A 27,539-nucleotide genomic window follows, 5' to 3' on the forward strand; every position below is an offset into this window, starting at 1 on the left:
TATCTATTGGGCACCTTTGCACCATACCTATTTTAGGCCTTTGCCTCTCCCTCTCTATTCTGGGACCTCTGCACCCCCTCTCTATTTTGGGGTGCCTTTGCTCCTCCCTATTCCTGGCAGCTTTGTTCCTCCCTATTCTCGGGGTGTCTTTGCACCCCCCTATTCTTGGAGTGCCAATCTAGTTTACCCAAACTTGGGTGTGAGCATTTTATGACTATATTTCTTTATGCCTTGTTAACCCATTGGTGTAAACCTGGGGGATGCCTAAGCTTATCCCCACAGGGTTGCTGGAGGGAAGGTGGGGAGGGTGGGCTAAATGGGTGATGGGGATTAAGGAGGACACTTGTGATGAGCACTGGGTGTTGTATGGAAACGATGAATCACTAAATTCTACTCCTGAAAGTAATATTACACTATATGTTAACTAACTGGAGTTTAAGTAAAAACTTGAGGGGCGCCTGGATGGCTCAGTTGGTTTTAAGCATCCGACTCTTTTTTTTTTTTTTATTTTTTTAATGTTTATTCATTTTTGAAAGACAGAGAGAGACAGAGCACAAGCAGGTGTGGGGTGGAGAAAGGGGGGGACACAGAATCTGAAGCAGGCTCCAGGCTCTGAGCTGTCAGCACAGAGCCCAATGCGGGGCTCCAACTCACGAACCGCGAGATCATGACCTGAGCTGAAGCCGGACGCTCAACCGACTGAACCACCCAGGCACCCCTTAAGCATCTGACTCTTAATTTCAGCTCACACCATGATCTCACAGTCCTGAGATGGAGCTTGGCTTCAGACTTAAGATTCTTTCTCTCCCTCTCCTCTGCCCATCCCCCTCTCACGCACACTTTCTCTCAAGATAAATTTTAAAAAACATTTTAAAAAATTAATTAAAACTTGAAACTATAAAAAATAAAATTAAAAAATAATTAAATTTTAAAAATAAAACAAGGGGAATTGCCTAACTAAAGAAACAAAGTACTAAGCAATCATTATAGAATTACTAAATAAATTATAAACATCAAAGTAAAAAATAGATGTGGCTGGAATCTATTGACAGACTAAGAGAACTTAAGATAATCACAGTAAAAGCAGAGGGAAAAGATTAATGCTATCAGGAATTTAAATTTTTTTTAATGTTTATTTATTTATTTATTGAGAGAGAGAGAGAGAGAGAGAGCAAGTGAGCAGGGGATGGGTAGAGAGTTAAAGAGACAGAGAATCCCAAGCAGGCTCTGTGCTGTCAGCACAGAGCCCTATGAGGGGCTGAAACTCACAAACTGTGAGATCATGACCTGAGCTGAAATCAAGAGTTGGACATTTAACCAACGGAGCCACCCAGGCACCCCTAATGCTATCTGGAATTTAAATAAAATCTTTAAAAAATATATTAATGCTCTCTGGGAAGATCTTTTATGAAGACCAATCTTTTTAATGTAATTTACCTGCCTAGTATAAGTGTCCTAAGACGTATATAAACCTCCAAATCTGTTTTGTCAGTGTATTTAGAAAATACACAAGAATCTTTACAAACCTAAAAATATAAACTTGTGAGCACTAAAAAAAATTTTTAATGATTAAAAGAACTTCCTACCTCTAAATTTTAAAAGCTGTCAACTGGTCAGGAAAATGCCAATGGATTTGCAGTCAGGCCATTCAACAGAGATCTAATGACTGCATACCTATTAAGAATACATTTCCCAAAATCCTCTCAGAAAGGCAACTGTAATGGAATTAGTTCTAACAGAAAAGATTCAAGAGAGTTAAGTGCAGAGTAGGATTTTTTTTCCTTAACAGAAAAGTGAGTGGAGCAGGTGAGTGAAATAGGTAAAGGGGATTTAGAGTAGAATTATCTTGATGAGCACTGAGAAATGTATAAAATTGTGTAATTAGGATATTGTACATCTAAAACTTACTGAATGTTAATTACACATGAATTTTTTAAAAGGAAGGGAAAAAGTAGAAAAATGACCCCCCAAAAGTGAGGGCTTCTCATTTTCTGTCCTCTAAAAAGAATACAAATAACATCATCTAGAGTCTAACATAGTGGCTTCGTTTTCAAAATGCATCACTGTATTTTCCTCATAAGGCAGTTATACATTATAAACCTTAAGCATAGAACAGTCACGTGATTTTTTCCGTAAGCCCGCAGACTTCCACAAGCCTCCAGGAGCTTACAGCCAGACTAGTCCCGAGGTTTCACATATTAAAGCTTTCTCCACAGCCACAAGTTTCTTTTCTTGTTGGGGTTGTTGAACACAAACTCTTCAACTTAGACCAATTCTGTTCCTAAAAGTGTTAGCTGTGCTTTCTTTTTGATGAACACTCTGACTCCATCTTGAACAACGTCCCCATCGGAATCTACTTTTGTTTTGGTATATTCTAGAATATAAGAAAAGCTATTACAATCCCTGGTTTGAACACAAACGTTCACACCTATGTGTTCAAACTCATTTTTGAGAAGTTGTTTACTGCTGAAAGTGTCAGAGTAGGGGCAGGTGGGTCGGCCTGAATCTTCCTTTTCTTCACAGTCCAAACAGTGGCTTGGACTAACAAAGTTAACATCATCTTCTTGGTGTTCTGGTGTCCTAGGCTGGCTATTGTATAATTTTCTAGGTAAAGCTTTGCATTTAATGCAATGGATTTATTTTTAGGTATTTTTTATAATATTGAAAATGGTATATTTAAATTTTTTTCTTTTTCAGTTTTTTGCTGATACATAAAAAATATTGATTTTTGTGTAATGACCTTGTACCCAGCAACCTTTCTATACTTTTATAAATTATAATTATCTGAATATCTTCCTGAGTTTTCTACATATATAATTATGTTTCCAAATAATGGCAGTTTTATTTCTTTTCTATCATTATGCCTTTTATTTCTTCATCATGCCTTACTGCTTCAGTTAGAATTTCCAGTATAGTATTGTAAATGTGGTGATAGCGGACATCCTTACCTCATTTCTTTTCCTTTTTTTCTTTTAGAGAGAGAGAGAGAGAGAGAGAGCACAAGTGGGGGCTGGGCAGAGGGAGAGGAAGGGAGAGAATCTTAAGCAGGCTCCATGCTCAGCACCACACCTGATGTGGGGGCTCGATCTTAGGACCATGAAATTGTGACCTGAGCTGAAATCAAGAGTCAGATGCTTAAACGACTGAGCCACCCAGGAGTTCCTACTTCATTTTTTTTTTTAATTAAAAATTTTTTAATGTTTATTTTTGAGAGAGAGAAAGACAGAACATGAGTGGGAGAGTGGCAGAGAGAGAGGGAGACACAGAATCTGAAGCAGGCTCTGAGCTGTCAACACGATGTGGGGCTTGAACCCACGAACCATGAGATCAAGACCTGAGCCGAAGTCGGACACTCAACCGACTGAGCCACTCGGGTGCCCCAGCCTGCCTTGTTTCTGATCGCAAAGAGAAACGTTTCCATATTTCACCATTAAGTATTACCTTATTGAAGTTTTATATGTATAACTTTTATCAGATTAAAGGAGTTCCCTTCTATTCCTATTTTGCTAAGAGTTTTGTCTTATTTCTTTCAACAATGTTTTGTAGTGTTTGAAGTATGATCTTTGTACTTCTTTTGTTAACTTTATTCCTAGGTGATTTATTCTATTTAGTGCTCTTCTAAGTGACACTTTCCTTACTATTATTTTTGAATTGCTTATAGTCATTACTTTTTAGTGCATTGAGATTTGGCTTTATAATCCAGTACATGGTGATTTTTGCTAAATATTCCCTATGTGAAAAAATATGCATTCTGAAATTATTGGGTACGGTGTTGCCTATATCTCCATTAAATCAACTTTCTTAAATTTCTTGTTCAAATATCCTAAAGTCCTAATGATTTAATATTTTAATATCTGCTTATTCTATTAACTACTGACAAAGATGTATCAAATCTCCCCCTGGGTGCCTAGATGGCTTATGACTCAGGTCATGACTCATAATTTGTGACTTTGAGCCCCACATCTGGCTCTGTGCAGACAGCGTGGAGCCTGCTTAAGATTCTCCCTCTCTCTGCCCCTGACCTCTGCTCGCACACTCTCTATCTCAAAATAAATGAACTTTAAAAAATTTCGCTCAGTGTAATTTTGGATTTTTATTTCTCATTATAATTTTATAATTTTCTTTGGTTTTTTTGAGACCATGTTAATACGAGCATACAAGTTTGGAATTATAACATCTTCATGGTGAATTAAACTTCTTTTTGTTATTACTAGAAAAGCTTTTTCTTAAAGCCTATTTTGTTTGATGTTAATATTCCTACTCTACCTTTGCTTAGTGTTTGTATGGTCTATACTTATCCATCCTTTTACTTTTGACTTCTCTGAATCCTTAGATTTCAGATATTTTAAATTCTTAAATTTTGAGCCTTAGATCACTTCCTTGATGAATTTTACCTAGCATATAAGTAAGAAATAATTTCCATGTTACTCAACTCTTCAAAAAACATAAAAACAAGAAACACTTGCCAGTTTGATTTATGGAACTATCATAATCTTTATACCGAAATTTGATGAAGACAACACAAAAAAGGAAAATCACAGGCTAATCTTTGTATAAACAAACAATGCAAAAATCCTAACCAATTAGCATGCAAAAACCCTAAACAATTAGCAATCTGAAAATCATTTTTGCAGTATTAGTAGTAATTATGAGATTAAATCTACTTTTACTGAATTCCCGTTTTTGTACCACATGTTCAACTTTCTGTTTCCTTCCATTCTTGCCTTCCTTTTGGACTAATTATTTTTTATTTTTCTTGTTAACTTAGAAGCCTCAAAGGTTATTGTAGAAATTACAATATGCATCCTTAATCTATCATAATCTGATTTTATTTTGGACCTTTATCCTCATTCAAGATGATACTGTTTTTGTTTTATACAATGTTTTCCCAGAATTATTTATATATTATCATTTCATTTCTTCTTATCCTTCCTTCCCTGTTGTCCTATATTGAAAGGCAACACTGAGAGCTAAGTCAAATAAAAAAAAATGTTTCAGGCATCTGGATGCCTCAGTTGGCTAAGTGTCTGACTCTTGATCTCCGCTCAGGTCATGATCTCAGGGTTTGTGAGATCAAGGCCTGTGTCAGGCTCTGTGCTGCCAATGTGGAGCCTGCTTGAGATTCTCTCTCTCCCTCTCTCTCTGCCCCTCCCCTGCTTGTGTGTGTGCTCTCTCTCTCTCAAAATAAATAAACTTAAAATTTTTTTTAATTAAAAAATTAAAAAAATATATTTTCAACCTGTACCTGAACAGTCATATAAAATTTTACAGCATCAGGAACCAAAAGAAATGTATAAATAGTTAACAGGAGAACAAAAAACTGACTATAAACAAAATAACAGAATCTGAATACAGGGGAAAAAACTGAGATACATGAAACAAAGTGGAGGAAAAAACTGTAAAAAGCATTCTTATATCTAAGTAAATATGATGAAAAATGTAATATAATAGTCTGGAACTAAAATTCAAGATGATATCAATGTTCTAGTTGGGGGACAGGTATCATAAGTAGAGAAAGCAGAAGGAACAGTCTCATTGTTGGTCTGTGACTGCTTTTTGTCTTACAGGTGGTGGGAAGGTTGACCTGAAAAATGTGACAATGAAAATGAAAGAGTTTACAGGTGAGTTTCTATGACACTGAAACCCTAATGCTTTATAATAAATTATATTTAAAATTTTATATTCCTAGTAGTCTATTGTCCGTATTAATTTTGCCATTTTACCCAGTTATTATAAAATATAAAATATTTCTGCCTGATAAAATCCATTTGATCTTGGATTATCTGTTTGAAAAATAAACTATAAGACTTGCTTTTGATAACATGTCCTATGTACTGTACAGATTTTTTTCTCATATATGTATATATGTCTTCACCTACATGTAAATAGCTAAATTTTAGGTAAGCACATGAATAAATAAAGCTTTGGAAAGCTCAAGATAATGTGGTTTTGTCAACAATCAATTACATGAGTCAATATAAGATCTCCTGCCATAATCATTTCTTTCGGCAATTCATTATCCAATTTGGTAACTAGATTTTATTCTGTTCATTATCCCCCAAATTAAGGGAGCCTTTATTATATCAATAATTTAGGAACAAATTTGCTTTGACTTCTAATGACACACTGTATTTCCACATTCCATTTTACTTTCACTCTTTAATCCCCACCTGGGAATGATGCCATATAAGCTATTTTAAGTATATTTATATGTACATATCATATAGGTCAATAACATTTTCTTATGAACCTCTTAAACTTACATAATACTGAGTAATTAATTTCTCTAATTTTCATCTATAAACCTTCTGTATTTTCAAAGGAGAAAAGATTGATGCCACAGATCTGAAAAACATTCTTGGAGACATGGGGATAGAAGTCAACGATAAGGAATGTCTGGAACTACAAAAATCACTACCGCTGATGGTGAGCTGCATCTGTAACCTCCAGAGAGTTCAGTTTAATGGTTCTATTTATCATCTTTATATTTTAAAGTGACACAAGTTCAGGTATTTGTTCCCTGCACCCATCCTCCAGCTCTTGCTTGAACAGTCTCTTACTCTGTACTCTTCAAGTACAGAGTTCAGCTGTGAAAAAGAATCCTTTTCCACAAAATCAGTATTGAGGAAAGATGTTACTGATGATTTGGGAAGGGAAAGGACAGAGGGATTTATATCTTGTCTCAGTAAACATTGCAAAAGTCCTCGTAAATTCCTGTTCTCTCCCAGAGTTACTGTTCCTTACATTGTCCCTGGGGGGGTTCCCTTTTCCTAATCCTTATCCCTCTAAGAGCTGAACCCTCAAAACTCCCCCCTCTGTTAAGCTCAATTTCTTTTTTATTAAGTTTTTATTTTAATTCCAGTGTAGTGAATATACAGTGATACATTCATTTTAGGTGTACAATATAGTCATTTCCACAATTCCATACCTCACTCAGTGCTCATCACAAGTGTACTCCTTAATACCCATCACCTATTTCACGATCACCCCACTCAGCTCCCCTCTGGTAGCCATCAGTTTGTTCTCTATAGTTAAGAGTCTATTTCTTGGTCTCTCTCTCTCTCTCTCTCTCTCTCTCTCTCTCTCTCTCTCTCTCTCTCCTTGTTTTGGTTCTTAAATTCCACACGTGAGTGAAATCATATGGTATTTGTCTTTCTCTGACTTATTTTTCTTAGCATATATACTCTCTGGCTCCATCCATGTTGTTGCAAATGGCAAGGTTTCATTCTTTTTATGGCTGAATAATATTCTGGGGGGTGTGTGTGTGCGTGTGCGTGTGTGTGTGTGTGTGTGTGTGTGTGTGTGTGTATTTACCACATCTTCTTTATCCATTCATCTCTCTATGGACCCTTGGGCTGCTTCCATAATTTGGCTATTGTAAATAATGCTGCTATAAACATAGGGGTGTATGTATCCCTTTCAGTTAGTGTTTTTGTATTTTTGGGGTAGACATCCAGTAGTGCAATTCAAAGGGTAGTTCTATTTTTAGCTTTCCTGAGAAACCTTCATACTGTTTTTCCACACTGGCTATACCAGTTTGCATTCCCGCCAACAGTGCAAGAGTCTTCCTTTTTCTCCACATCCTCACCAAAACTTGTTTCTTATGTTTTTTATTTTAGCCATTCTGACAGGTGGGAGATGATATCTCATTGCAGTTTTGATTAGCATTTCCCTGATGATGAGTGATGTTGAGCATCTTTTCATGTGTCTGTTGGCCATCTGTATGTCTTCTTTGGAGAAATGTCTGTTCATGTCTTCTGCCCATTTTTAAATTGGATTATTTGGTTTTTGAATGTTGAGTTGTATCAGTTCTTTATATATTTTTAATACTAACCCTTTATTGGATATGTCATTTGCAATTATCTTCTCCCGTTTAGTAGATTGCCTTTAGTTTTGTTTATTGTTTCCTTCGTTGTGCATAAGCTTTATATTTTGATGAAGTCCCCATAGTTTATTTTTACTTTTGTTTCCCTTGCCTCTGGTGACACATCTAGAAAAATGTTGCTATGGCTAATGCCAGAGAAATTACTGCTTGTACTCTTTCATAGGATTTTTATGGCTTCGGGGCTCACATTTAGGTCTTTAATCCATTTTGAATTTATTTTCATGTATGGTGTAAGAAAGTGGTCCAGTTTCATTCTTTTGCATGCGGTTGTTTAGTTTTTCCAGCACCATTTATTGAAGAGACTATCTTTTCCCCATTGGATATTCTTATCTCCTTTGACAAAGATTAATTGACCACATAATTGTGAGTGTATTTCTGGGTTTTCTATTCTGTTACATTGATCTATGTGTCTTTTTGTGCCAGTACCATACTGTTTTGGTTACTACGGCTTTGTAATATAACTTGAAGTCCACAATTGTGATACCTCCAGCTTTGCTTTTCTTTTTCAAAATTGCTTTGGCTATTTGGGGTCTCTTGTGGTTCCATATAAATTTTAGGGTTTTTTTCTAGTTAAAAAATGTGTTGATATTTTGATAAGGATTACAATAAGGTACAGGTTGCTTTGGGTAGTATAAACATTTTAAGAATATTTGTTCTCTCAATCCATGAGCATGGAATGTCTTTTCATTCATTTATGTTTTCTTCAATTTCTTTCATCAGTGTTTTACAGTTTTCAGAGTACAGGTCTTTCACCTCTTTGATTAGGTTTGTTCCTAGGTATTTTGTTATTTTTGGTGCAGTTGTAAATGGGATTGTTTTCTTCATTTTTCTTTCTACTACTTAATTATTAGTGTATAGAAATGCAACAGATTTCTGAATATTGATTTGTATCCTGTGACTTTACTGAATCATTTATCAGTTGTAGTAGTTTTTGGTGAAGTCTTTAGGGTTTTCTTTTTTATTAGTATGTTTTATTTAAACTTTAACAGTTCCCCCTCCCTTTTTTCTTGCCACTTATTTATTAAAGAAACTGGGTCATCTGTTCTAATATTTCTTACATTCTAGATTTCATTGATTACATCTCCAGGGTGTTCCTCAAAATTTTTTCAATGTTTTATTTATCGTTGAGAGAGAGACACACACACAGCACAAGTGGGGCAGGAGCAGAGAGAGTGGGAGACACAGGCTCTGAAGCAGGCTCCAGGCTCCAGGCTCCAGGCTCCAAGCTGTCAGCACAGAGCCTGATGTGGGGCTTGAACCCATGAACTGTGAGATCATGACCTGATCCAAAGTCGGACACTCAATCAACTGAGCCACACAGGCAGCCCTCCGGGGCGTTCTTTAAATGTTCCTCTACCACCTACACATTCTGTACACTAGGCAGACCTAAACACTTGATTATATTTCAGGTTTGCTTTTTTTCCCCAGCAAGAATATTTACACCTAGTGTCATGTGCTTCATGCTGCATCACATGAGGAAGTGCATTAGCTTGTATCTCTTTCTATATGATGTGAAAATCTACATCTGGACTCTGATGATGTCATTCTGATCCCATCCATCATAATATTCTCTGTCAGCCTTTTACCTAATGAATAGTTTTAGCAGCTATTGATAATCACTACTTAAACCCATTATTTCACTTGGAGTTACAAAATGGTAAAAATTCTTCATTCTTCCTGCATCTATTAACTAAAATACTTCTGAAAGAATTCTCTCACTAAATTATTTGGATTTTTACTTTTTAAAAATCTGAAATCTGAATCATTTACATCTTCAACTTAAGAACAATGACTTAATTATTAGATTTATACAAAAAGAAATCAATGTTCAGTCTACAAATTTAGAAAAATATACAACTGTTTGGGTAACGACAAACATCCACATACTGGTATTGCAAAGCTCTTATTACAAGAATAATTCTTATTCCAGTTCAAAGACTTTTTCAACAAGAAGACTATATGACAGTCTTGTAATTTAGAAGTAACTATCTATCAAAATCTCTTGGGCACCTGGCTGGCTCAGCAGGCTAAGCGTCTGACCCTCGATTTTGGCTCAGGTCATGATCTCACAATTCATGAGTTCAAGCCCCATATCAGGCTCTGTGCTGATGGTGCGGAGCCTGCCTGGGATTCTCTCTCCCTCTCTCTCTGCCCATTTCCTACTTGTTCTTTCTCTCTCTCAAAATAAATAACTTTAAAAAAAAAGAATCTCTGTACATCAACAGATGAAGTAAAGATAAGCACCTGTGGGAAATGCTATGTGAATATCTCTGAATCAAGAACAATATATCTTGCTAGTAATGAAAAGACTGCAGACCCTGGCCACCCCCACCCAAAAAAAAAAAGTTGTTCAAAAGCATGTCTGGAGATTTTGAACAAATCCAGACAAGCATGAAGAAGCGTGTCTGGAGCTGAGCCATGGTGAAGAGTATAGACAAGACTTGTCTACAGAAACATAGAGGGTAATAGACAACAGGTGCTCTGCTCTCTTAAGACTACAAAAAGAGGCAGCTCAAAATTAGCTTGCACACTTTCTTTCCTGGGGTCTCCTCAGCAATGAAAAACCACAAGGCTCTGGGGTTTTCTATATAGAGTATCGTGTCATTTGCAAATAGTGAGTTTTACTTCTTCCTTACCAATTTGGATGCCTTTTATTTCTTTATGTTGTCTAATTGCTGTGGCTATGACTTCCAGTACTATGTTGAATAAAAGTGGTGAGAATGGACATCCTTGTCTTTGTTAGCCATGGAGTTTTCATATGTGACCTTATTATGTTGAGGTGTGTTCCCTCTAAAACTACTTTGTTGAGGGCTTGTGTGATGAATGGATGTTGTATTTTATCAAATGCTTTTTCTGCATCTAGTGAGATGATCATATGGTTTTTATCCTTTCGTTTGTTGATGTGATGTATGACGTTGATTGGTTTGCGAATATTGAACCACCCTTACATCCTTGGAATAAATCCCACTTGATCATGGTGAATGATTTTTTAAAAGTATTGTTGGGTTCTGTTTGCTTAGTATTTTGTTCAAGATTTTTGCATCTATGTTTATCAGAAATATTGGCAGTGGTGTCTTTATCTGGTTTTAGTATCAAGGTGATACTCACCTAATAAAATGAATTTGGAATTTTTCCTTCTTCTATTTTTGGAATAGTTGGAGTAGAATAGGCATTAATTATTCTTTAAATGTTTGATAAGATTCACCTGTGAAGCCATCTGATCCTGGTCTTTTGTTTGTTGAGAGTTTTTTAGTTACTGATTTAATCTCCTTGCTGGTAATCATTCACTTCAAATTTTCTATTTCCTCTTGCTTCCATTTTGGTAGGTTATATGTTTCTAGGAATTTATCCATTTCTTTTCACTTGTCTAATTTGTCGGCGTATAGTTTTTTCTAATATTCTCTTATAATTGTTTGTATTTGTGTGGTATTGTTTGTTATTCCTCTTCTTTCACTGGTGATTTTGTTTGTTTGAGTCCTTTCTCTCTCTCTCTCTCTCTCTCTCTCTCTCTCTCTCTCTCTCTCTCTCTTTTGATGATGAGTCTGGCTAGTTTATCAATTTTGCTGATCTTTTAAAAGAACCAGCTCCTAAAAATCTATAAAGAACTTACCAAACTCAACTTATCAACTCAGTGAAGAAATGGGCAAAAGACATGAACAGATACTTTTCCAGTGAAGACATGGCTTCCAGTGAAGATGGCTAACAGACACATGAAAAGATGCTCAACATCACTCATCATCAGGGAAATACAAATCAAAACCACAACGAGATACCACCTCATGCCTGTCAGAATGGCTAACATTAACAACTCAGGAAACAACAGATATTAGTGAGAATGCAGAGAAAGGGGAACACTTTTGCACTGTCGGTGGGAATGCAAACTTGTGTGGCCACTTTGGAAAACAGTGTATAGTTTCCTCAAAAAATTAAAAATAGAACTACCCCATGATCCAACTGCACTACTAGGTATTTATCAAAAGGATAAAAAATGCTGATTCAAAGGGGCATATGCACCCAAATGTTTTTAGCAGTACTGTCAACAATAGCCAAATTATGGAAAGACCCCAAAGGTCCATCGACTGATGAATAGATAAAGAAAATGCAAAATATATATACAATGGAATACTATTCAGCAATCAAAAAGAATGATCTTTTGCCACTTACAAGAACGTGGATGGAGATACAGTGTATTATACTAAGGAAAATAAGTCAGAGAAAGATAAATATCATAGGATTTCACTCATATGTGGAATCTAAGAAACAAAGCATGTGAACATAGGGGAAGGGAAGGAAAAAATAAGATAGAAACAGAGAGGGAGGCAAATCATAAAAAGATTCTTTTTTAAAAATTTTTTATTGTTTATTTATTTTTGAGAGAGAGAAAGACAGAATGTGAGCAGGGGAGGGGCAGAAAGAGAGGGAGACACAGAATCTGAAGCAGACTCCAGGCTCTGAGCTGTCAGCACAGAGCCGGACGTGGGTGAACACATGGACCTTGAGATCATGACCTGAGCTGAAGTCAGACACTTAACCACCACCCAGGTGCCCCCATAAAAGATTCTTAAGGGAGCGGGAAGCAAAGCATAAGAGAATCTTAATGGCAGAAAACAAACTGAGGGTTGATGGAGGGAGGTGGGCGGGGGATGGGCTAAATGGGTGATGGGCATTAAGGAGAGCACTTGTTGGGATGAGCACTGAGAGTAATATGTAAATGATGAATCACTAAATTCCAACTCCTGAAACCATTATTACACTATATGTTAACTAACTTGGATTTAAATAAAATTTTTTTAAAAATTTAGGGGCACCTGGATGGCTCAGTTCATAAGGCATCTGACTTCAACTAAGGTCATGATCTCACAGTTTGTGAGTTCGAGCCCCACATCAGACTCTCTGCTTCAGCACAGAGCCCACTTTGGATCCTCTGTCCCCCTCTCTCTCTGCCCTTCCTCCATTCATTCATTCTCTCTCTCTCTCTCTCTCTCTCTCTCTCTCTCTCTCTCTCTCTCAAAATAAATAAATCAACTTAAAATCTTAAAAATAAATAAATAAATAAATAAAATTTAAAAACTTTAAAAAATTTTTAATATGAAATTTATCATCAAATTGGTTTCCGTACAACACCCAGTGCTCATCCCAACAGGTGCCCCCATCAATGCCCATCACCCACCCTCCCCACCCTCCCACCCCCCCATCCCCCCAGCCCCCCAACAACCCTCAGTTTATTCTCAGTTTTTAAGAGTATCTTATGGTTTGGCTCCCTCCCTCTCTAACTTTTTTTTTCCTTCCCCTCCCCCATGGTCTTCTGTTAAGTTTCTCAGGATCCATATGTTTTCACAATATATGGTATCTGTCTTTCTCTGTATGACTTATTTCACTTAGCATGACACTCTCCAGTTCTATCCACGTTGCTACAAAAGGCCATATTTCATTCTTTCTCATCGCCAAGTAGTATTCCATTGTGTATATAAATCACATCTTCTTTACCATTCATCAGTTGATGGATGTTTAGGCTCTTTCCATAATTTGGCTATTGTTGAAAGTGCCACTATAAACATTGGGGTACAAGTGCCCCTATGCATCAGCACTCCTGTATCCCTTGGGTAAATTCCTAGCAGTGCTATTTCTGGGTCATAGGGTAGATCTATTTTTAATTTTTTGAGGAACCTCCACACTGTTTTCCAGAGAGGCTGCACCAGTTTGCATTCCCACCAACAGTGCAAGAGGGTTCCCGTTTCTCCACATCCTCTCCAGCATCTATAGTCTCCTGATTTTAATTTTAAATTTTAAAAGAAAGAAAGAAAGAAAGAAAGAAAGAAAGAAAGAAAGAAAGAAAGAAAGAAAGAAAGAAAGAAGAACAGCTCCTGGTTTCACTAATATGTTCTATTGAAGTTTTTTTTTAGTTTTTATATCATTTATTTCAGCTCTAATCTTTATTATTTACTTCCTCTTTAAGCTCAGTTTCTGAAAGGATGCCAAAATTGTCTCCTCTTTTGTTTATGGATATTATTTCTCTTTTCCTTTAAGCACAAAGGAAGGCATCATCTTCCTAAATAAATAAATAAATAAATGGCATCTTCTTAACAAAGGCCTATCTATACAAGTAACTCTTATACCATCTCCTAGAAAATTAAAATTTTAGACATTATTATACCAGTTTGGAAGTTAGCAAAACCTTCAAGCACAAGCTTTATGGGAGCAGGTACCAGCAGTTGCAAAATAAGAAAGGGTGAGGGGAACTTGAACAGACTGCAGGTGAAACTCCTCCACCATATGGGAAGAGAATGCAGCATTATTTTGACTGCAAAGATGAGTCTGGGTTTCCAAAGCCTCCATCTATGACACTGCACCGTTATGATGAAGTTATGATGAAGCCATGAAAACCAAGGCTGAAGCTACTATCCCTTTGATTCCTGGAAGAGATGAGGATTTTGTGGGTCAGAATAATTTTGATGATGCTGACCAACTGAGGATTTTCATGTTAACTCTTTTTCATGGCATGTCCCTTTAACTGGATTGGGTTTTTTATGTCTTTTTCTTGATGGCCTCAGCCACAGGAAGGTATGAGACCATTCTAGGATTTGGTCTCTCTCAAATTAAATGGATCTTGATTGTCAAGTTTTGTACCTATTTCTCTGGGTATTTTGATGGTCTATCCTGAGCTTTGGCAGGTGTTCCTGATTTTAGGCTTTGTCCTGTTTCTCAGAGCATTTGTCAATTATGAAAAAGTTCAGGAGATGCCAGAAATGATCTCAAATCTCCCCAGGACCAGAGTTCTCTTTATTTACTAAAGATGTTCTCTGGCAAGGGCCTTCCTGCATTTATGAATTCTCTCTCAAAAAAACACAAGAGAACGCCTGCAGGAAGTGAATCAGATACAGAAGATGCAGAACACAGAGGAATAATCACCTGCTTTTCAGAAATTAAGTGCTGTTGAAAAAGAAAAAACGGTACAAGCAAATTCCTGTTGTTACTCATTAGGTCACTGAGCTGACAAACTTTGGGAGTAAGAAGTAAAGGAAACAATGGAAATGTGATAGAAATAAGAAATGAGAGGAGCCAAAAATAGAAACAGTAAAGTATGGGTATGTGAGCTTCGCCTCTGTAGCATATGAACCAACAGTTGCCTTGAGAGTGAAAGAGTAAAGTAGATCTAATAACAACAACAGCTCAAATTTGTTGAGCCCTAATGATGTGCCAGGTTCTGTCCTCACCACACACAATGATGACAGCTGGTGCCCATTTTACAGAGGAGGAAACTGTGGCACAGAGGCTAAATAATTTGCTTGAGGCCACAAAACTAGTCATCACCAGAGCAAGAATTTGAACCCAGGCCATTTGAACCTCTAAACCATACTACTGCTCTATACCATAGCGAGAACTGTTTTCATTGCTTAACGTCAGCATGATTTGAAGGTTAAAGTGGATAGATTTCTAAAGTTAGTCACACAAAGGAAAGTCTGACCCCTGTATCTATTTGTGACTCATTCTCTATCCTGAACTGTGCCTATTCTTTCAGATGACAACAGAGTTTTTCAGAATAGATTGCTGTCAGCTTTGAAGTCTTTCAAAGGTAGGTAGGAAATGTACTGAGAAAGTATATAAAATTGACATCTTTAATCTTTGTATTTGTATTTTTTTCCTAGCGATGAGATCATGATTCCTCTGCCATTCCTTCTATATATTAATCTTTTTTTTTTTTTTTGGTGCTATATAGGCTTGATCTCAGGATCAGACTCAAAGGAATCAGTCCTAAGTATCTCCACAGTTGTCTTTCTATGCACTTTTGGATAGGTCTAATTAGACTTTCAGCCTTCACGATGCTGAAAATAACCATCATAATGTCAACTGTGAATTGTTAGTTTTCTTCTATTTTTTTTTCAATATTAAATGTGCCATGTGCTCACTAAATATAAATTAAAGAAAAATGATCACTCATAATCCTATCCAATCATGACCACTGTTAATATTTTAAAGCCCTATATGGTTAAAATAGCAATAATCTCATAGAGTCACAAGTGCTCTGAAATTCCATTGGAAGACTCCATAAAAGACACCAATGTGCTAGTCTTGGTAAGTCAAACATATTCTTCCAGTGATGAAATACATTGTTATCGCTATATTGAAGCAATTAGATAAAGTGGTTGGCTTGCCTAAGAGCCACAATATACAAAAAATTGTATCTAATACTAGAATCACATTGACTTAAGATGCTCGCAGTATGATAGGTATAGGGGAAATGAATCCATCTCCTGGAATAATAAGTTGATGTCCATCTGGGTTGACTCTATTTATGTACTTGCTGACTGCGGAATGTCAGAATCCCATGCATTATTTACATTGTTCATTTTATGTATATTTTTACTGGGCATATGATTTTAATTCATATATGTTAAATGTTTGTATGATATAACTTCACCCTATAAAATAATGTAATTTTTTAATAAAAACACCCTATAAAATGACATTATTTTCCTGTGGCAATCACCTTTGTAACAGCTATGGCTATGTACTTTTCCATGGAATGAAGATATAATGGTTTGCTTACCAATACCCTGTCATTAGATATTGAAATTCTGGGTATTTCTTTCTTTCTTTCTCTCTTTCTTTCTTTCTTTCTTTCTTTCCTTCCTTCCTTCCTTCCTTCCTCCTTCTTTGTTTTCCTTCCTTCCTTCCTTCCTTCCTTCCTTCCTTCCTTCCTTCCTTCCTTCCTTATTTTAAGTAAGACCGTAATAAACATTTCTCTCTCCCCTGTGGCATAAGCTTTTTCGACATTCCCAAAGGTGGAATTAGTGGGCTATTACAAAAATTTGGAAGAATCACGATAGTTACTGCCAAACCATTTTCCAGTAAGGTAATTCCAGTTAACATTCTGACTAGCATCCAGACCTATTCAGAGTTGATTTAATTCATCAGCACAAGAAGTATTTTTCATATTGTGTCTTTATTGTTTTTTTTTTTTTACATCTCCATCCCTTTCTAAGGAGGAAAGATTGATGCTAATAACCTGAACACAGTTCTGAGGAACATGGGGATCAAGCTCAAAAATAAGGAATTTAAAAATGTGATACAAAATCAACCTGTTGATGGTGAGCATTGTCAATAATTACATCACCTTTTAAGGGAAAACTTAGAATCTTGGGATCATGTATAAGAATTTCTAAAACCAGATTTATTTGAGGAGTTTAAGATATTTTTAAGAATCATGGAGAAGAACTTGGTCTTTTTTTTAATTAATTAATTTATTTATTTTGAGAAACAGAAAGCATGTGCCTGCAAGTGGGTGAGGGGCAGAGATAGAGGCAGAAAGAGAATCCCAAGCAGGCTCCATGCTGTTAGTGCAGAGACTGATGCAGGGCTCAATCCATGAACCATGAGATCATAATCTGAGCAAAAAATCAAGAGTCAGACACTTAACCAACTGAGCCATCCAGGTGTCCAAAGAACTTGGTCTTAAACTAAGAAGAAATCCTGTCTTTTTTCATTTCTATTCATCTGAAATTATCATCCCACTCAACAGTGATTAGTGCAGAAAGGTTATTCATAGCTGTTGTCATGCCAGAGAACGGTAGAGAGAAACAAACATGGGAACAGTGGGGAAAATGAATGAATGACTAACCAAGGGAGTCTGAAATAATTGGGAGAAAAATATACATCTTGGAAGTAGTAGAACATCATTAATATTTCCACCACTAATATTATATCCAATAACCACATGTCACCAACATTTTGAGATAGATACAGTAGTTGAAAACACTCAAGAAATGTTAATGGCAAATAGAGGGAAGATGCAAAGTCCCTTGCTCAGTATCTGTGCTAGATGCAAAGTTCACCAAAAACAAAACCAACTGGCCTCTGTAAATGATATATTTTGCCATGCTTATAAGACAGTATCTGGAGATAGTACGTTTGTCATATTCAGACCCTGTGTTCAAGGAACATGACCCAAATGCCATTGTCCTTCTTACTAATAAGGAATCAAGCACTCAAAGCAGAAAATACAAATTTAAGGTGAACGCAAATTATTTAGTAGAATATATGGACTTTCACTGGGCCCTAAGTCCCAATTTTCCTAAGACTTAAGTCATGGTCTGAATTTTTTATGTTTTGTATTACAGCTGATGGAAATGTTTCTCTGAAAAAAGTGATGAGTGATGTGAAAGCAGTTACAGGCAAGTTACAAGTTATCATAAAGATTAAAATTCTAATTCTTTAATGACATTTTCCTGTTTTCAGTGAACACATAATCCGTAAGTATAGTACTCATTTCCATGACTCCACCTCAATGAAGTAGCTAGAATATTTCCAATACCATTGCATCAACACATGGTTGTTTCCTTATTCCTTTACCGTGCCTCCTTACTTGTTAAGATAGCACTATTCTGAATTTTATATTGTTCATTATTCTTTTTAAAAATAATAGTTTTATTACCTATATAATAGTAGCATAGTATTTCATTTTGCTTCATCTGCCTCTGTAAAAATGCTATCACAAATAGTGTGCAGTGTTCCCTAACCCTAATAATTTGCAGGTTCTATAACTTGTTTTTTAAGATCATTGTGAGAAATCTATAAAGAAAAGCAAGAAATCATTGTCCAAAAAAGTCAGCATAGTGATTACCTCTAGAGAAAGACTGTGGATAGGGATTGGGAAAGAGTATGACAGAGTGTTGTCATGTTCTATTTCTCACCTGCATGGTGGTTACAAAGATGTTGTTCCAAGTGCTTATGTCTAATTGCCCGAAGTCAATCTTTGGGTTGTCTGGATTAAAATGTTTTTCTCATTTCTCAGTAGCAAGTCCTATATCCTCTAAAATACTTGCCTATAATAATGCTTCTGATCCTCACCACTGGAAAAAACCCTGAAAATCTGTATCAAGGATAAACAAACTACAGCCCTTGGACCAAGTCTAGTCCTCTGCCTCTTTTTATAAATAAAATTGTATTAGAACACACTTATATTCCTCATTTATGTATTATTAATGGCTGCTTTTGTGCTACAACAGCAGAGTTGAGTAGCTGTAACAGAGGCTGTATACCCTGCAGAGCTTAAAATATTTACAATCTCGCCCTTTACAGATAAAGTTCGGCAATCCTTGATCTAGATGACCACAACAATAGTTGAAGTAAAAACTAGGGTATATTGTTCAAAGAATCTAATAATTGGGGGGGGGGGGACCGAGAGCAATATTAAGTTAACCTTTATATTCTAATTAGCAAGACATTACCTAAAAAGCTCAGTTTACTGAGAATTGTGCTTTCTTATCCCCAGTGTTAAGAAAGTGCACCTTTCCCTTAGGGACAAGGGAATACATTCTAATTCTTTGCCTGCCCTTTACTCCACCAAGCAGGTCTTGTGCTTTTGTTTTTTACCTAGCAGTTGGGGAGGGTGATGTTTAAACAGGGGCAGTTTTGTTTCATCTTTTGAATACTTAGGTAATTCTTAATATTGTCAACTATACTTGCCATTTCTGTTTTTTGAAGGAGAAAAAGTTAACGTCAAAGATCTGAAAAATATTCTGGAAGACATTGGGGTAGAATTCACACCTAAAGAATACCTGGAACTGGTGAAAAATCTTCAAGTTGACGGTAAGCATTTCAAATACTCTTAGAGCCTTCAAGGGAGGTGGTCCTGTGTGTTTAAAACAACTTTTTAAAAAAGCACTATAATTATTTTTCCTTCCCTTCCCCTATGTTCATCTGTTTGGTTTCTTAAATTCCTCATATGACTGAAATCATATGACATTTGTCTTTCTCTGACTGACTTATTTCATTTAGCATAATACATGCTAGTTCCATCCACATTGTTGTAAATGGCGAGATTTCATTCTTTCTGATCACTGAGTAATATTCTATTGTATGTATATACAGCACATCTATATCCATTCATCAGTCGATGGATATTTGGGCTCTTTCCATAATTTAGCTATTGTTGATAGCCCTGCTATAAACATTGGGGTGTATGTACCCCTTAGATTCAGCATTTTTGTATCCTTTGGATAAATACCTAGAAGTGCAATTGCTGGGTCATAGGGTAATTCTATTTCTAATTTTTAGAGGAACCCCCATACTGTTTTCCAGAGTGGCTACACCAGTTTACATCTCCACCAACAGTGCAAAAGTGTTCCCCTTTCTCCGCATCCTCACCAACATCTGTTGTTGCCTGAGTTGTTAATGTTAGCCATTCTGACAGGTGTGAGGAGGTATCTCGTTGTGGTTTTGATTTGTATTTCCCTGATGATGAGTGATGTTGAGCATCTTTTCATGTGTCTGTTAGACATCTGGATGTCTTCTCTGGAAAAGTGTCTATTCAAGTCTTCTGCCCAAACCATAAGAGACTTAAATACAGAGAACAAACTGAGGGTTGCAGGAGAAGAGGTGTGTGGGGAGATGGACTAAATGGGTGATGGACATTAAGGAGGGCACTTGTTGGGATGAGCACTGGTGTTATATATAAGTGATGAATCACTAAATTCTACTCCTGAAACCAATACTACATTATTTGTGAACTGCTTGAATTTAAATAGATTTTTAAAAACTATACTTATTACGGGACGCCTGGGTGGCGCAGTCGGTTAAGCGTCCGACTTCAGCCAGGTCACGATCTCGCGGTCCGTGAGTTCGAGCCCCGCGTCAGGCTCTGGGCTGGTGGCTCAGAGCCTGGAGCCTGTTTCCGATTCTGTGTCTCCCTCTCTCTCTGCCCCTCCCCCGTTCATGCTCTGTCTCTCTCTGTCCCAAAAATAAATAAACGTTGAAAAAAAAATTAAAAAAAAAAAAACTATACTTATTACATATTCCTAATTTTAAAACAACAACAAAAGGAAGGTCTAAGAAATTTTAGCATAACCTTGTTCTTCCTTTAGAAAGTGTAATTAGTTCTTTGGGAGTCAGCAACTCTATTTTCTTGAATCCTCCCTTTCAATATAAATTTTTCAGCTATTTTGGTTTCACCCTCAAAACTAAAAGTTAAGCTGAGAAGTGTAAGAAAAAAGTGAGGGTGGGAGAATTAAGAGATTAGGAAAAAGAAGGAAAAGTCAAAGAAAGTAAAGGAAAAATATCTTCATATTCCATGATGGCACCTGCCACTAATTATTGGCTTTGCACCTGACCAGACACAGCGCTCTGAGAGTTTTCTCCATTCCATGGTTTCAGATTCATTGGAGAGAAAGAAGAATCAGACTTATCTCTAAGGCAAATCACTTAAAAGTATCTTTGTGAAATGACATGTTTGTACTGTCTCTTTAAATCTCTATAGAGAACTGTCTATTCATGTTTTCTGCCCATTTCTTCACTGGATTATTTGTTTTTCGGGTGTGGAGTTTGGTGAGTTCTTTATAGATTTTGGATACTAGCCCTTTGTCTGATATGGAAACCAATATGACAATACATTTCATATTAAAATAATAAATAAATAAATAAATAAATAAATAAATAAATAAATAAATAAAATCTATCTCTATATCACTTTATCTGTGATATCAGTTGTGCCTTTTCTTACAGATGATGGAAACATATATGAAAACAGATTGCTAGACAGTTTGAAATCTTTCAATGGTGAGTAACATGATGACAAGAAAGATAAATAAGATTCCCCTGCCTCACATTTGTATTATTATTTAGTTATTCTCTTGTGGCTCTTAACACCTCTCATATGAACTGATTCTGTATTTATTTTGCTGTTGTGAATATAGCTGCCTTGTTCAAATTCTTTCATTTTGCTGTTGAGTAAGTTTGGTTTTTGTCAAATTTAATTTAAGAGCATATTTAAATCTGGATGTACATAGAAAACATGAGGCAAAAATTGGTAGGGGTGCCAGGGTGGCTCAGTCAGTTAAGCATCGGACTGGGTTTCAGTTCAGGTCATGATCTCGAGGTTCCTGGGATGAAGCCCCATGTAGGGCTACATCTGTACTGACAGCATGGAGCCTGTTTGGGATTCTCTCTCTCTCTCTCTCTCTCTCTCTCTCTCTCCCTCTCCCTCTCCCTCTCCCTCCCTCCCTCCCTCCCTCCCTCCCTCTCCTGCCCTCCCTCTCCCACTCTCCTGCTCTCCCTCTCTCTTTCTCTCAGTCTCTCTTTCTCAAAATAAATAAAATTAAAAAAAAAAAGAATTGGCAGTTGTTCAGGGCATTTCAGTGACTGGAAGAATGAAACTCAGCATTTATGCCCTGCCTATCAGAAAAAAAGGTTTCAATTGGTTGTCTCTACCGTTATAATTCACTGGAGAACGAATTTGTACTTTGCAGGATTGTCCTCCAGACCAAGGAAAAGGTTGCCATTCTACTTTGTCCACCTTTGTGCACTTGAATGTGTTCAGTCACTGATATTTTTGCATGGCACGGGGGGATTAATTGGAATGTTTTCCTTTGGAGAAGGCATTAAATTTCTCTTGTATTCCCAATTCTTTCTTTAGGTGGGAAGGTTGATGTCAGTAACCTGGAAAACGTTTTAGAAAACATGAAAATCAAGCTCCCAGATAAGAAACTTAAAGATTTATCACAAAACCTACCAACTGATGGTAAGCATCATAGATATTAGAGACCTCTTAAGGGAAATTGAGACTTAAAAGCTTATTTATGTGAGTGTCTGGAACTAAATCTGTTTTGGTGCTAATATGACTTTTTAACTCTTTAAACGTAACAATATTTTTGATTCAGTGTGTTTTCATTAATCTCAGGGTGCATGGTACATGTGTTAGAGTAAGTTATAGGTGATAAGTATTTACTTGAAAGTAGCTGAAGGAAGGCTTATTGCCCAAAAGGAAGAGGTTGCTAATTTCAAATTAACTATGTGACTTAAATATCTTTTAGGGGCACCTGGGTGGCTCAGTCGGTTGAGCATCCGACTTCAGCTCAGGTCATGATCTCACAGCTCGTGAGTTCGAGCCCCGCGTCGGGGCTCTGACAGCTCAGAGCATGGAGCCTGCTTCAGATTCTGAGCCTCCCTCTTTCTCTGCCTCAATCCACTCGAATTCTGTCTCTGTCTCTCTCAAAAATAAATAAACATTAAAAAAAATTAAATATCTTTTAAAAGTCATATCACCTAGCTATACAATCCTGTTGGAGGAATAATCAAAATGATATGACTACTGGTTGACCATCGAGCTGGACCCAGACAATCAGAGGCTCCTCACTCCCTCCCCTGTCCCTGGAATATATGCTCTGTCCACCATTCCCACAGTGAGAGCTATATTCAAGGAAAAAACAATTGTCTTGAAAAAACAATGTGTTTTGAAACCATCTGGACAGTATACATGACCGAACCCAGTTAAGACCTCTCTATGAGCTTTAAGATTCCAGAGTGTAGATGCAGAGATCTATTCATCTTGCGGCTACCCAGGAGAATCCTTATATGTAAGTTCCCTTGCTTATTAAACCTGCCATCTACGAATCTGGAGTGGTCCACCTCTTTCTTTGCTCTCTCTCGGCCCTCTGTTTAGGGGGTCCAGGTTTAGATTTCATCCAGGAAGCTTCCAAGGTTGTGAACCAACCATTCCTCTGTACCTTTGTGGTATACCAACTTCCTGATTCCCTCCTCCTGTATTTTGGTACTAGTTTTCATTATTCCTCCCTGGTCTACATTAGGAACTTTAAACAGCAATATTTTGCCTTCTTTCACATAGCCTTCTAGGAGTACCCAGCTGGCTCAGTCAGAAGACCATGTGACTCTTGATCTCAGGGTTGTGACTTCAAGCCCCACACTGGGTATAGAGAGATTACATACATACCTACAAACAAAAATAGCCTTCTAGTTTTCTCACCTTAATTACCAAGAAATGTAGTCCTCATATTCATCAAAAATACTAGTCCCTGCATTTCTACATTTTCTTTCAATATATAACTTGTTTTAACTTTACTTCTTTCACTGTCCAGCTACTCTCTCTGTCATACATGCTGTATATAACTCCAACATTTGATCATCTCAGTCATTCAAATCTCCACTCTTATTTCTGAGCCTTGCTAAAGAAAATCGTATAAACTTACAGATTAATGCCCCTCCAAATTCATTTCCTCCTGGATAGTACAAGGACCTAAGAACATTTTTAACTCCATTTTCCCCTTCCCTATATTAAAGTTGTTTAATGTCTTTTAATACTGTCTTATATTCTTTTAACTCAGCAAAGCATTATTAGTAGCAGTGTTTTATAAAGCCAATATTCATCCAGATTTAACCACTCTTACCTTTTCTTTTCTATTCATTCTTCAGATCTTTCATTTGGGATAATTTTTCTTCTGCTGTTAGTAACTTCCTTTATTTAGGATCTGCTAGTAACAAATAATGATTTGGGAGGGGAGTTGGGCCTAAAAATATCTTTATTTTCCCCTTACTTTTGAAAAATATTTCCTCTGGGTTTAGAATTCTAGGTGGACAGTTTTTTTTTTATTTTCAGCACATTGAAAATACTATTCGATTGTTTTCTGCTTTATAATGTTGCTGATGAGAAGTCAGCTATGAATCTATTGGTCTTTGGGGGTAGTCTTTTTTTTTTCTTTTAAAACATTTATCTTTGTTTCCAAAGTTTCACTATAATGTGGAAGATAAGAATGGAATTCTTTTCACTTATTCTGCCTGGGATTCTTTGGGACTTCTGAGTCTGAAAATTAGAATCTTTCATCACATCTGGAAAATTCTCAGTCGTACTCCTTCCAATATTGTCTGTATCACATAGTCTTTTTTTCTTCCTCTGGAACTCTAATTAAATGTATATTAAACCATTTTCCTCTATCCTTCATGACACTTAGCCCCTCTTCAGTATTTTCTGTATTTTTCTTCCTGTGCTTCATTCTCGATAATTTCGCCTGACTTGACTTCCAGTATACTAACTCTTCAACTGTGTCTAGCCTGGTGTTAGATCTAGCTATTAACCTCTTGGTTTTAGTTTTTGTATTTCAATAGAAATATAAACAATAGTTTGTGTCGTTTGTATTTTTTTGTATCTTGTCTTGTATCCTTTTGGTTTTTTATTTTTAATTTCCAGAAATTCTACTTAGTTCTCTTCCGAATCTAGTAGGTCAGGTTTTTAGTTTGTTGTTCCCTACAGATACTTTCAAATTAACATGGTTCTCTTACAATCTTGGTCTCATAATTCCAGTTAATGAATTATTGGTGGGGGTTTTGTCTCTGTTGTTTCTTCTGATTCTCATTTACGGTGTCCTTGTTTCCCTATGTGTTTGGTTATTTACTATACGCTGTTCAATGTTATTGAAAAATTCCTGTGAGAATTCTTTGACACCTGAAATGAAATGCATTCCTCCAGAAAGGATTTGCTTTACTTCCTATTCACTTGAGTTTTCTATCTGTCAGAGACATTCCAATGACTTTTCATTACTATTCCCCTCATAAGGGGAATATAACTTCCTCAGCTCTGCTAAATTATTACCACTACCTTACTTGCTTTCTAATTTGCAATTATTTGTGAAGTTTTTTGTTCACTGGTATCTTCTATATTGTTGTCTTTGTGAGCATATTCATTTGTTATTCCTTTCATATCATTTTAGTGAAGTTTCCAAGAAGAAGAAGAAAGAAATACTTGTGGAGAGTAAGGTTTTGAAACATTACCCTAGCCAACAAATTGATCAAACTAATTTTTTTCCTCAGAAAAAAAACTGAAATAACTGAAATCCAGAGAGAGAGCTCCAATTAAAAATTGAGAAGTGAGAAGCCATTGGGTTTAGTCCTCAGCCTAGAGGATATTATGTACTTCTGGAGCAAAGATTAGCATTTACAAACCCAGATCAAACGAATAATACTCTGCTTCCCTCAATGTTCCCATTATCATCGTGTGCATGATTAGCTGTTATCCCTTTGCTGTGGATCCTGTGAAATCAGCACAAATTTTCCTTGCTATCTTAGAATAAAAAATAAAAGAGAGATTTCTGAAAGTGTGTCCTGACAAAGAAGCTGACAGATCAAAGGTTTCTTCTTACCTAGCTTCAGTGAAATATGTAATAAATAAAGGCTCTGTGAGGAAAGGAACCATGTCTATGTCGCTCACTGTTGTATCCCTCAGTGCCTCCCACATATGTGCAGATACTTGATACTTTGTAAATACTTGTTGAATTAATGAGGAATCGAATTAATTAAGTAATATGTTTCTTAGCCACTCTGCAAGGCTCTCCACAAAGACTTTCCAGTTATGGTCAGCAATAGGCATTAACTGATAGTTAACTGGGAGTTTTATGAAAAATGACGTCGTGCTATATATGTAGCAAGAGCCCGTAAGGTGCAAATCTGCTAACAAAATATATATGGAGACGGTATACTGAAACCTACCCTAAAGGAAGAATGGGATTCCATAGTAATAAGTGGCATATTTTTGGGTAAGAAAATGCTAATAATATGCATAATTTCTAAGTTTTCCTTACTCTAAAATACACTGTATCTGCAATCCTGGAAAAATATACTGATTTCAGAGCTAATTCTGTCATTCTAACATGTTCCACTCCACTGTTCAATTTTTAAGTGTTTAACATTACCATGTGCAAAGCCTTATGGTGCTTCCTGGGTTAGGATGTTTGGAGGGAATACAGAATAAATACTTTTTTTTTTTTTTTCATTTAAAGGCACTCACAATCTTTGAGCATATAATGAACATACCTACTAGAAAACATGCAATAAACTAAGTTAACTTGGCAGTGTCAATACTGGAGAATGTTAAATGAGGAAAGAGTTAGATTTAAATTTCTGAACTGAAACTTTTTTACTCTTGTTCCCAGGATCTGGTATAGTAGGTGGTATACATTGAAGAGAACAAGCCTAAGGAGGGAGATGTTACATGGTGTGTGGAGGTTGGGATATTAAAAGAAAGCAGAAAATAAATAGTGTAATTAACAATGAGCATTTTTAGAGAGGAGTTTTCCATTTCATGCTAATTTGCATATGTGTATTCAACAACAAATCGTAAAGAAACATTAATCCCTTTGCTCTATTTAACAGTCGTTCTCTATCAGTGCACAATTGTGTCTGTCTGAATTGTGGCTTATTTTTTTAGCTTCCGGGATGGCTGATCTGCATAAACTGCTAAAAGAAATAAAGAAATTCACAGGTGAGCAAGATGCTTTGTGAAAAGATGTAAAACAAAAAAAGCAAATACTTCACATTCACATACATATTTAAGGTTATGTTTTCTTATTCTGTCATTGACCGTTAACTTCTACTTTTTTAATGATTAAAATTTGATTCTAATGACACGAAGATTACATTGGACATTTATGTTTTGGCAAAAATGTTGCGCTGCTCTCTCTCTATAACAAGTTCTATATTCTCTGAAACTTCATTTTTATATTGTGACTCGTTCCAATGGGCAACACACCTGTGGTCATTTACTTAAAATATTTAACTACCGTTTACTGTAACCCAGCAATTGTTAAGGTAAAACTTTGGCAGGGATACAAATAATGCGGTCAGTGAAGCTAATCTATCTTCCAAGTAGGGCAAAGCAAAGAGTAACAGATTTTAGTGATGATAATACAATTAAAATGAGGTAGCTGCCTGTACATAACTTAGATCACTTTGCCTCCTATATATTTCTTTCTGTGATCTGGGTTAACTCCTCTGAGGTCATTAAGGGCGCTAGGAATAAATATTTTATTTAGAACTCAAGAAATACTTTCTGATAACTATAGATAACCCTTTTAAGCTTAGACGCTTCATTTGG

The 27,539-nt window shown here is 36.3% G+C and overlaps 1 protein-coding gene and 2 pseudogenes across 1 annotated transcript in view; 2 read left to right on the top strand and 1 right to left on the bottom strand.

Annotated features, from left to right (window-relative positions):
- Positions 1–1,984: 1,984 nt before the first annotated feature.
- On the bottom strand, positions 1,985–2,557 carry LOC122485745 (annotated as a pseudogene).
- A 3,010-nt stretch (positions 2,558–5,567) lies between these two features.
- Positions 5,568–27,539, top strand: part of LOC122484685 — a 54,465-nt gene continuing 32,493 nt past the window's right edge. The window contains exons 1-9 of the mRNA XM_043582644.1: positions 5,568–5,621; positions 6,323–6,426; positions 15,405–15,458; positions 16,870–16,974; positions 18,004–18,057; positions 19,370–19,474; positions 21,386–21,439; positions 22,296–22,400; positions 26,874–26,927. Coding sequence (XP_043438579.1) covers positions 6,393–6,426; positions 15,405–15,458; positions 16,870–16,974; positions 18,004–18,057; positions 19,370–19,474; positions 21,386–21,439; positions 22,296–22,400; positions 26,874–26,927 — 565 coding nt within the window. The 5' untranslated portion in view covers positions 5,568–5,621; positions 6,323–6,392. The remainder of the gene's footprint in view (positions 5,622–6,322; positions 6,427–15,404; positions 15,459–16,869; positions 16,975–18,003; positions 18,058–19,369; positions 19,475–21,385; positions 21,440–22,295; positions 22,401–26,873; positions 26,928–27,539) is intronic.
- Positions 14,020–14,801, top strand: LOC122486013 (annotated as a pseudogene).

The sequence above is a fragment of the Prionailurus bengalensis genome, chromosome E1 (assembly GCF_016509475.1).
Source record: "Prionailurus bengalensis isolate Pbe53 chromosome E1, Fcat_Pben_1.1_paternal_pri, whole genome shotgun sequence".
NCBI classification, from domain to species: Eukaryota; Metazoa; Chordata; class Mammalia; order Carnivora; family Felidae; genus Prionailurus; species Prionailurus bengalensis.